Raw genomic sequence first — 11,292 nt, forward strand, 5'->3', positions numbered from 1 at the left:
CCAGGCTGCAGTGCAGTGGTGCGATCTCGGCTCACTGCAATCTCTGCCTCCCGGGTTCAAGCGATTCTTCTGCCTCAGCCTCCCGAGTAGCTGGGACTACAGGCACATGCCATCATGCCCAGCTAATTTTTTGTATTTTTAGTAGAGTTGGGGTTTCACCGTGTTAGCCAGGTTGGTCTCGATCTCCTGACTTCGTGATCCCCCTGCCTCAGCCTCCTGAAGTGCTGGGATTACAGGCATGAGCCACTGCGCCTGGCCTGATTTTTATATTTTTAGTAGAGACGGAGTTTCACCATGTTGGCCAAGCTGGTCTTGAACTCTGGACCTCAGGGGATCTGCCCACCTTGATCTCTCAAAGTGCTGGGATTGTAGGCGTGAGTCACTGCACCTGGCTGAAATACGCATTTTATTTACCCATTCATCACATGATAGATATTTGAGTTGTCAGTTTTTGGCTACTATGAGTAATGTTGCAGTGAATATCTGTGTACGGATTTTTGTATGGACATATTCATTTCTCTTGAGTGTATGTCCAAAGGTAGAATTGTTATGTTATATGTTAGTCTGTGTTTAACATTTTGAGGAACTGCCGGACTTCCGAAGTGGCCACTTTACATTCGCACCAGCAATATCTGAGGGTTGCAGTTTCTCCTTACTGATGCCTCATTATCTTTTTTTAAAAAGCTGAACACCATTGATTGGATCATTATCTTTTTGATTATTACAGTAGTAGTGGGTGTGATACTGTTTTTTTTTTTATTTAAATTTAAATTTTTTTAATACAGATGGAGTTTTGCCATGTTGCCCAGGTTGGTCTTGGACTCCTGAGGCTCAAGCAGTCTGTCAGCCTTGGCCTCCAAAAGTGCTGGGATTATAGGCGTGAGCCACCTTGGCTAGCCTCATTGTGGTTTTGATTTGTGTTGCCATAATTGCTAATGATGTTGAGCATCTTTTCATATACTTATTGACCATTTTTGCATCTTCTTTAACCACCTTTTAAAATCCTTTGCCTATTTTTAAATTGGGTTATTTATCTTTTTATTATTGGGTTGTATAAAAGTTCTTTATGTATTCTGGATCCAATTCCCTTATCAGGTATATGGTTGGCAAGTATTTTCTCTCATTCTGTGGGTTGTCTTCACTTTCGTGATAGTGTCATTTGGTGAAGTTTTAATTTTTATTTTTTTGAGATCTTGCTCTGTCACCCAGGCTGGAGTGCGGTGGCACAATCATGGCTCACTGTAGTCTCAACCCCCTGGGCTCAAGTGATCCTCCTGCCTCAGCTTCCTGAGTAGCTGGGACATTAAGTATGTACCATCATGCCTGGCTAATTTAAATTTTTTTGTAGCGACAAGTTCTTGCTGTGTTCACTAGACTGGTCATAAACTCCTGGGCTCAAGTGATCCTCCTCTTTTGGCCTCCCAAAGTGTTGGGATTACAGGTGTGAGCCACTGCATCTGGCCAAAATCTTTTATTAAAAAAAAGAAGATAGGCCGGGTGCAGTGGCTTACACCTGTAATTCCAGCACTTGGGGAGGCCAAGGTGGGTGGATCACGAGGTCGAGAGTTCGAGACCAGCCTGGCCAACATAGTGAAACCCCATCTCTGTTAAAAATACAAAAATTAGCCAGGCGTGGTGGTGCACCCCATAGTCCCATCTACTCAGGAGGCTGAGGCAGGAGAATCACTTGAACCCGGGAGGCGGAGGTTGCAAGTGAGCTCAGATTGCGCCACTGTACTCCAGCCTGGGCAACAGAGTGAGACCCTGTCTCAAAAAAAAAAAAAAAAAAAAAAACAGTCAGCTCTCCATATTTGCAGGTTCTACATATGCAGGTTTAACCAATGTCATGTTGAAAATATTCAAAAAGATTAACATAAATAGTAGGACAACAACAAAATATAGTATAGCAACTATTTACATAGCATTTATATTAGGTATTATAAGTAATCTAGAGGTGAGTTAAAGTATATGGAAGGATATGCATGTATATGAAAATACTACTATGTCATTTAATATAGGGGACCTGGGCATCCTTGGATTTTTGTATCTGCAGGTGGTCCTGGAACCAGTCCCCCCTCATATACTGAGGGAGAACTGTATAGGCATTTACACACAGCTATGAAAGTCTGTCTAATCTACATCTCAGAAGTAGTAATCTACATCTCACTCTGACTACATCTCAGAAGTTTTGGTATACTGTGTCTCCATTTTCATTCATTTCAAAATATTTTCTCATTTCCCTGTGATTGATTTGAGTTGTTGGTTATATAGGAGTGACTTTTTTTCATTTCCACATATTTGTGAAGTTTTTGTATGTCTCTGTTATTGATTATGATCAGAGAATATATTTGTATGATTTCAGTTCTTTTAAATTTACTGAGGCTTGTTTTGTGGCCTAGCATATGGTCTGTCCTGGAGAATGTTCCATGTGTACTTGAGAAAAATATGTGCATTTTTCTTTTGTTGAGTGGAGTATTCTGTAAATGTCTTTTGGGTCTTGTTTGTGAGTAATGTGGTTCTAGGCTTGTATTTCCTTGTTGATCTTTTTCTTAGTGTTTTGTTATTGGAAGTGGAGTATTAAAGTCTCCAAATGTTATTGTAACTCAGAATCCCAGCTTTAAAATGCATTAAAAATTTTTTCCCTTCTTAATCTTTTTATTTTATTTTGTATTTTGTATTTTTATTTTTGAGACAGAGTCTTCCTCTGTCACCCACGCTGGAGTGTAGTGGCACAATCTTATCTCACTGCAGCCTTGACCTCCAGGGCTCAAGCAGTCCTCTCACCTCAGCCTCCCAAGTAGCTGGGACCACAGGCATGTGCCAGCCACCACATCTGACTAATCTTTTGTATTTTTAGTAGAGGTGGGTTTTTGCCATATTACCGGGGCTGGTCTTGAACTCCTGAGCTCAGGCGAACTGCTCACCTCAGCCTCCCAGCATGCTGGGATTACAGGTATGAGCCACCATGCCAGGCCCCTTAATCTCAGAAAGTAGTCTAGCAATGTATTTAATTTAATTACATTTAATTATTTATTTTTATTTTTATTTTTGAGAGAGAGCCTTGCTCTGTCGCCAGGCTGGAGTACAGTAGTGCGTTCTTGGCTCACTGCAACCTCTGTTTCCCGGGTTCAAGCGATTCCCCTGCCTCAGCCTCCCAAATAGCTGGGATTACAGGCATGCATCACCACGTCCAGCTAATTTTTTGAATTTTAGTAGAAATGGGGTTTCACCATGTTAGCCAGGCTGTTCTTGAACTCCTGACCTCAGGTGATTCTCCCACTTCAGCCTCCAAAAGTGCTGGGATTACAGGTGTGAGCCACGGGAGCCACTGTGCCTGACCTTATTTTGTATTTTGAGACAGTCTCCTCTGTCACCCAGGCTGCAGTGCAGTGATGTGCTTTCCCCACTGCAACCTCCACCATCTGGGTTCAAGTGATTCTTTTGCCTCAACCTCCTGAGGAGCTGGGACTACAGGCACATGGCACTGTATACCTGGCTAATTTTTTCCATTTTTAGTAGAGATGGGGTTTGCTATGTTGGCCAGCCTGGACTTGAACTCCTGGCCCCAAGTAATCCTCCCACCTCGACCTCCCAAAGTGCTGGCATTACAGGTGTGAGCTACCACATCTGGGCCTTACAGTGTATTTTAAAACTCTTCATTTTCCTTCCTTTCCCACCAGGCACTCCTGTGTGCAGTACTCATCTAACTGTGCACTTGCTTAGAAATTCCAGAAGCTTTTTTTGTTGAGACGAAGTCTTGCTCTGTCACCCAGGTTGGAGTGCAGTGGTGTGATCTCCGCTCGCTGCAGTCTCTACCTCCTGAGTTCAAGCGATTTTTCCAGGAGCTAACTTTAAAACAAATCAGACATAGGGACTCAGCTGTGGAATTCTCCTGCTTAGGAAGAGTTACAGATGGTCTACCACCACCAGGCTGAAGTCAAGATGATGCCAGCTATACCACCAGCTTACTCAAGATAGCCATTAGCAAGGTGTGCAAGCAGACGCAGTGGCTCACACCTGTATTCCCAGCACTTTGGGAGGCTGAGGTAGGTGAATTACTTGAGGCCAGGAGTTTGAAACCAGCCTGGCCATCATGGCGAAACCCCAGCTCTATTAAAAATACAAAAGTTAGCCAGGCTTGGTGGCGCACACCTGTAATCGTAGCTACTTGGGTGGCTGAGGCACAAGAATCGTTTGAGCCCAGGAGGCAGAGGTTGCAGTGAGCTGAGATTGCGCCACTGCACTCCAGCCTGGGTGACAGAGCAAGACAGGGTGACATGTATGTGAGTCTTCTCACACACATGCATACATACATACATACATACATATGGCATGCAGACCTGTACCCTCTTGCACCACTCCCATGTGTTTCTTACACCAAGTTTTTCTTCTTAAACCCCTTCACTCAGTGCAAAAAAACCGAAATGATTCCTTTGAGGCTTGAGCTGGGCTCTTTTCCCATTTACTAACATTTAAGTAAAAGCTGCTTTCCTTTTACCACACCATACTTTGACTTACCACACCATACTTTGACGGCCAAATTTGAGTTGAGTACTTTATTTATCCTGGTGTGGTACCTCTGCTCTGAGCAAGCTGTTGTGGGCATGATAGAGGCTCACTATTCTTTGCCTGCTGCCCTGTGGTAGAGCTTCTGGCCCAGGAGTGGTGCCTGGATGGAAGAAGAGAGCCCTGGACCTCTAGCTGTGTTTGCCTGGTATAGAACTTCTATAGCATATAGCTGGGGTGTATGAGAAATGCTGGCTGGCTGGCTACCCATCTGGGGGAGAGACCATAGCCCTTAGCTGGGAGTTAGGGTGAGTGAAAGCCCCGTGTTCTTGGCTGTATGTCCCTGGAGTAGAACTTCCTCACATTGTGGGGCAGGGCTGGGTTTGTGGCTAAAAAACCACAGATTCTTAACTCTTCCTATCAAGATTTAGTAGTATTTGTCACATAGATGTTTCTGTATTTGCTGTATGAGCTTAAGACATTTTCCAGAGACTTTGAGCCTTTTATAATTTTCACCAGTTAGGGTTGTATCCCTGAGGAGAGGGTCAGTGGAGCTACTCATGCCATCATTCCAGAAATATTCTTTTAAACTGGAAGTTAGTCCCAGTCTTGATTAGATGAATGTTGACCATTTTTGATGTTTCAGAGGTGAGGCTGTGGGCTGCGTATTTCATCATATCAGGAGGCACCTAAGGTCAAGTCGTGTTGCTGTTGTTGATAACTGAATTTACTCTCTTGGTTAAGCTGGTGACTGATGATGAATTTCTTTATTTTAAAGGTTCGTTTCTTCATTACAATTAGCAAGTAATCTGTGGAGTGATACTTGGACACACTGGGAACACATTCTGTTCCCCAACAACTGTTGTTTCATTTAATGGTTTTAGCATGGGTTATTTACCCATGCCTGAATAAATTATTTCACTCTGGGAACCCTTTTTATTTTGAAACACTCTTCAGTTTTTACTCTAATTTTGAAACCTTTTTGTTTTTTTTTTTTTAGAGTCAGTCTACTTAATGTGTTGGCATTTAGTAGACTTGCTGAGGTTATTGTATGTGTGAAATGCCCTGAAACTAATGACAAACACAGATAATACAAATATTCTAAAGAAAATTGTTATGTATGGCTGAAATTAAAGTCACTGCAGGTTTGAGAAATCTGTTAGTGGCAGGCAAAGGTGCTGAGTTTTCTTTTGTTTGCTTGCTTCTTTTAATGAGCATTTTTATGTTTCCAACTACAGGCACATTTGTATACCTTTGGGCTTTGGGTTTTTACCCATTTAGATGAAACACTCATATTGGTTCTGTGTGGGAGATATGCTCTGGGTGCCAACTGGTATGGTAGAAACGTACCTTTCACAATTTGTTTTAACAGTAAGAATAACTTCCGGCCCGGCGCGGTGGCTCACACCTGTAATCCCAGCACTTTCGGAGGCTGAGGTGGGTGGATCACGAGGTCAGGAGATCGAGACTATCCTGGCTAACACGGTGAAACCCCGTTTCTACTAAAAATATAAAAAAAGTAGCTGGGTGTGGTGGCAGGCGCCTGTAGTCCCAGCTACTCGGTAGGCTGAGGCAGGAGAATGGTGTGAACCCAGGAGGCGGAGCTTGCAGTGAGCCAAGATCGCACCACTGCACTCCAGCCTGGGCAACAGAGCCAGACTCTGTCTCAAAAAAAAAAAAAAAAAAAGCATAGCTTCCTCTGCCTCTCTCCCCAGTAGCCCATAGATTTTGGGTACACAACAGAGACTGTTCTGATTCTTATCCTAACAACTACTGCAGTGTCTGGCAAAAAATAGGTGCCCCAAAACTGTATGAACTGAGCTCTTCCCCCCGAGACTGGATGGACTTCTTAGGAGCAAGCACCAAAGCAAGGGGATGACGTGGATGGGGCAGGTACTGGAAGGAGGCAGGGATGGGAAACTCTAGCAGATTCCACTAGAACAGGAAAAATGATGAGGATAAGGATTGCTTTGCTGTGTGCATTTATGTTCTCCACACAATCTTTGCTCTAGGGAAAAATTGCTTTGAGAGTTGGTAGTAGTCAGTGATTTTTTTAGTAGTAGCCCAAAGCAAGGCCGTGACTTTTATCTTTATTTCTTTGATAGAGGGGTGGGATGAGGATGAGTTCTGGTAGAGCTTTTCTCCATTCATATGTTGACAGCAATATATTTATATTGTTGCTATCCTGTGTCTATTTTTATACCTATATGAAAAGTCTAGACACCTTATTTTGCCCCATTTGTTCCTGCCCCTTTCTCCAACTTCATTTTCTGCCACTTTCCCTGTTTCCCACTAAGTGTCAGTCATATTGGCCTTCTTAAGTTTGTTTCTGATCCCAAGGCCTTTTTTCTAGTTGTTTTCCCTATCTGAAGCTCTGCCTTCTGATCTTTGCATGGGTTTCTCTTGTTCATGTCTGTCATAAATGTCACTTCTCAGAAGCCTTCCCTGAATACCCAATCTAAAGTGACACACTCAGTTGCAGTCGATCTTTTTTTTGTTTGTGTTTTTTTTTTTTTTTGAGACGGAGCCTATATCTGTCGCCCAGGCTGGAGTGCAGTGGTGCCATCTCGATTGCAACCTCCGCCTCCCGGGTTCACTCCATTCTCCTGCCAAGTAGCTGGGACTACAGGCGCCCGCCATAATGCCCGGTTTATTTTTTGTGTTTTTGGTAGAGACAGGGTTTCACCGGGTTAGCCAGGATGGTCTCGATCTCCTGATCTCGTGATCTGCCCGCCTCGGCCTCCCAAAGTGCTGGGATTACAGGCGTGAGCCACTGCACCCGGCCGTTGTTTGTGTTTTTCAGACAGGGTTTCACTGTTGCCCAGGCTGGAGTGCAGTGGCATGATCACAACCCACTGTATCCTGGACCTCCCTGGGCTCAGGTGATCCTCCCACTTTAGCCTCCTTAGTAGCTGGGACTACAAGTGCACACCACCACACCTGGGTAATTTTTGTACTTTCTTTAGAGACGGGATTTTGCTCTGTTGCCCAGGTGGGTCTTGACATCCTGGGCTCAGACGATCTGTCCGCCTCAGCCTCCCAGAGTGCTGGGATTAACAGGTATGAGCCACCACACCTGGCCATGAGATGTGCTTTAAGTGTAAAAGATACACAGGATTTTGAAGATTTAGTATTAAAAGTAAAATATCTCAATATATTTTAAAAATATTGGTTACATGTTGCAGTGATAACATTTTGGATATATTGAGTCAAATACACTATTAGTCCTGCTGCAGTGGCTTACGCCCGTAATCCCAGAACTTCAGGAGGCCGAGGTGGGCAGATCATTTGAGGTCAGGAGTTTGAGACCACCCTGGCCAGTATGGTGAAACCCAGTTTCTACTAAAAATAAAAAAATTAGCTGGACGTGGTGACTCGCACCTGTAATCGCAGCTACTTGGGAGGCTAAGGCAGGATAATTGCTTGAACCCGGGAGGCAGAGGTTGCAGTGAGCTGAGATTGCATCACTGCACTCTAGCCTAGGCAACAGAGTGAGACTCCGTCTCAAAAAAAAATATATATATATATGTGTGTGTGTGTGTGTATGCATATATAAAAATCAGAGTGGCTGTAGTAAAATATATATAATAAGATTAATTTTACATATTTCTTTTTACTACTTAACGTGGCTACTAGAAAATGTAAAATTTGGCCAGATGTCATGGCTCATGCCTGTAATCACAGCACTTTGGGAGGGATTGCTTGAGCCTAGAAGTTCGAGACCAGCCGGGGCAACAAAGTGAGACCTTGTCTCTACAAAAAAATATAAACATAAAAAAAAATTAGCTGGGCCTGGTGGTACATGCCTGTGTTCCTAGTTACTTAGGAGGCTGAGGTGGAGGGATCACCAGTCGAGGCAGCCGTGAGCAGTGATCATGTCACTGTATTACAGCCTGGGTGAGAAATCTTAATCTGGGCTAGGCATGGTGGCTCACCCCTGTAATCCTAGCACTTTGGGAGGCCAAGGACCTGGCAGGCGGAGGTTGTAGTGAGTCGAGATCGTGCCAGTGCACTCCAGCCTGGGCAATAGAGCAAGACTCTATCTCAAAAAAAAAAAAAAGTCTTAATCTGGCTGGGCATGGTGGCTCACGCCTGTAATCCAGCACTTTGGGAGGCCGAGGCGGTCGGATCACCTCAGGTCAGGAGTTTGAGGCTAGCCTGGCCAACATGGTGAAACCCTGTCTCTACTAAAAATACAAAAATTAGCTGGGCTTGTTGGTGTGCGCCTGTAATCCCAAATACCGGGGAGGCTGAGACCAGAGAATCACTTGAACCTGGGAGGTGGAGTGAATTTGAGGTTGTGTGCTATTGCACTCCAGTTTGGGTGACAGAGTGAGACTCCGTCTCAAAAAATAAATCAAAATCAAATCAAATCTTAATCCAACTCTATTACTAACTGTTGGTATTTGTCAGATTCTAGTTATTGGGCCCTTCTTAAGATGGTACAGTGAAATTTTTGTGTTTTTGTTTAGCCCTGCTTTACTTACATAGATTTTGAAATGGTTAATTTTCCCTAAAAGATAATCTAGGTCAGATTTCTTGTTGAATCAGCATTTGGGATCTTGCTGATTCACTGCAATTTAATTATAATTATTTTAACAAAGAAATCCATTTGCTTTGGCTGTATTCTTTATAGGCTAATAACTTTCAGACTTTTACTGTCTGGAACATTCTTCAGTCATAGAGTTAGCCATTATCACTAAGCTATATCAATACAGTACAAAACTATTCCGTGTCACCCCTGCACTGAGAACTTCGATTTATTTTCTGTCAGCATTTTTAGCTTTCAGTTTTAATCCTTATGTTTTGTATGTGTATATTGTGAATAACTATACATACTTGCTAAGTATAGAGTTGTATATACAATTTTGGAGGCGATTAGAAACAGAATCCTGGAGAATTCAACAAATTCAAGAAATTGTGTATTTGTTGAATGGCTTCAGCTACGTGGTATAGGATTAGATGACTCAGCCCTTAAGATCCTTTCTGACTTAGGTTTTAGATTTTTGTTTAATAGGTCAGTTTGGCTTTTTTCTCCATAGCATTTCATTTTGCGTGTTTCTTAAAATGATTTGGACGTGTACCTCTGGTGGCATGTGAGATGATGTTGGAGAATACAAATGAGTCAAAGCAACTCTTTTTCGGTTTTCTTTTCTTCCTTCTGATTTTGTCAAGGATAAAGTTAGGTGCTACTTGCTACATGGTTTAATACTTTTATAACACTTATTAGTCTCCTTTTTAAAACGAAGACAGAAGGCATTATGCTTAGTCTTGGGCATATAATGGTACTTACTCAGAATTTAGAAACTTTGAAGTTTGTGTGTGTGTCTCCCTCCCTCAATTTATTATCTTACATTTATAGAACAATGAAAGAGAGTTTCCTTTAAGAATAAATTGATTTAAGCAAAAATAATTTGATTATGAATTTTAAGGAAGAGTGTGGATATACTTAGAAAAGATAGAAAGGCAGAACATGAAGGAGTAGATGAATAGGAGTAATTCAGTACATGAAAGCTTTTTGTCTCCATTTATTTTACTGTTAATTTTTTATTGTAATACACACATTCAAGTATGTTAACTTATCATTGCCAGGTTTCCATGGATCTCAATAGTGCCAGCACTGTTGTTCTTCAGGTCTTAACACAGGCCACTAGTCAGGATACTGCTGTGTTAAAACCAGCCGAGGAGCAGCTGAAGCAGTGGGAGACACAGCCAGGTTTCTATTCAGTGTTGCTGGTAAGTTGTTCTAAAATTGTTTGCTTTTCTTTTTAATAAAATGAGACAACATTACTTTGTTTTAAAAACCTAGTTTTCTTGGTAGTTTAGTGAAATAGATTCAAATGTTTTGCTGCTGATGCCTTTGCCATTGTTTTATTACTTTATGGCTTCTTAAGGGTGTTAAAGAAATATTTATTGATAAATATAAAAATAAGCAAGGTATGTGTAGCATTTGCTCAGAAGGCAAAACTGTGATGATTTTCAGTTTTAGTATGTTGAAAGTATCTACCATCAGGACTGGAGGTGGCACTCTTTCATATTTTGTCTTTATCCCTACCCCAGGTAATTTATGTTGTCATAGTTGTTCAGGTCTCCATATTGCAGCATCAGTGTCAGGTGTACTGTGTATTTCACTTTAAAATGTTTTCTTTTCTTATCTAAAAATTTCATTCTCTCGACATATCTGATGCTTTCTTGGGTGTAATAGGAAGTAGTATAATTAATTAACAATATGTGCTTTAAACAAACCTTTGTTGGAGTTTAAAGTTTTTGACTAATTAATCAAAATTATTTTCTCAATGCCAGAATGAAAGAAGTATTTTTGTGTTGAAGACCTTCCTTATACTTTTCTTCTAAGAAATTGAGAATTCTGATTAGTGTTTGAGACTTAGCTTCTGGTCGGGGCAACAAAGCTTCCACTTGGGTTAAAAACTGACTCAGTATTTGTGACCGAGTCATAGAATCAGAGCAAAATTGTTTATTATATCTTGCAAAATAAAATAAGTGATAGTAGTTGTCATATATATTTTAACTTGTTGGCTAAAAAAGTTTGAGTTGTTTGTTAAATTGAAGAAGATATTGGTCGTGACTGTAAGGGAAATTGTTTAAAGTCAGACTTGTTATTCTGAATATAACAAAAAAGTTGGCTGTTTGGCTCAGTAACAGAATGGTAAAAAAAATAAAATACTGATTTTAATCAGGAAACAACAGGTGTTGGAGAGGATGTGGAGAAATAGGAACACTTTTGCACTGTTGGTGGGATTGTAAACTAGTTCAACCATTATGGAA

General features: G+C 41.6%; 1 protein-coding gene across 1 annotated transcript in view; it reads left to right on the top strand.

Annotated features, from left to right (window-relative positions):
• IPO11 (importin 11) overlaps window positions 1–11,292 on the top strand; it is a 224,917-nt gene that overhangs the window by 11,788 nt on the left and 201,837 nt on the right. Inside the window, exon 2 of the mRNA XM_011952217.1 lies at window positions 10,099–10,242. Within this exon, the coding sequence (XP_011807607.1) occupies window positions 10,099–10,242 (144 nt within the window). The remainder of the gene's footprint in view (window positions 1–10,098; window positions 10,243–11,292) is intronic.

Source organism: Colobus angolensis, unplaced genomic scaffold, assembly GCF_000951035.1.
Source record: "Colobus angolensis palliatus isolate OR3802 unplaced genomic scaffold, Cang.pa_1.0 Scaffold337, whole genome shotgun sequence".
In the NCBI taxonomy this organism is placed as follows: Eukaryota; Metazoa; Chordata; class Mammalia; order Primates; family Cercopithecidae; genus Colobus; species Colobus angolensis.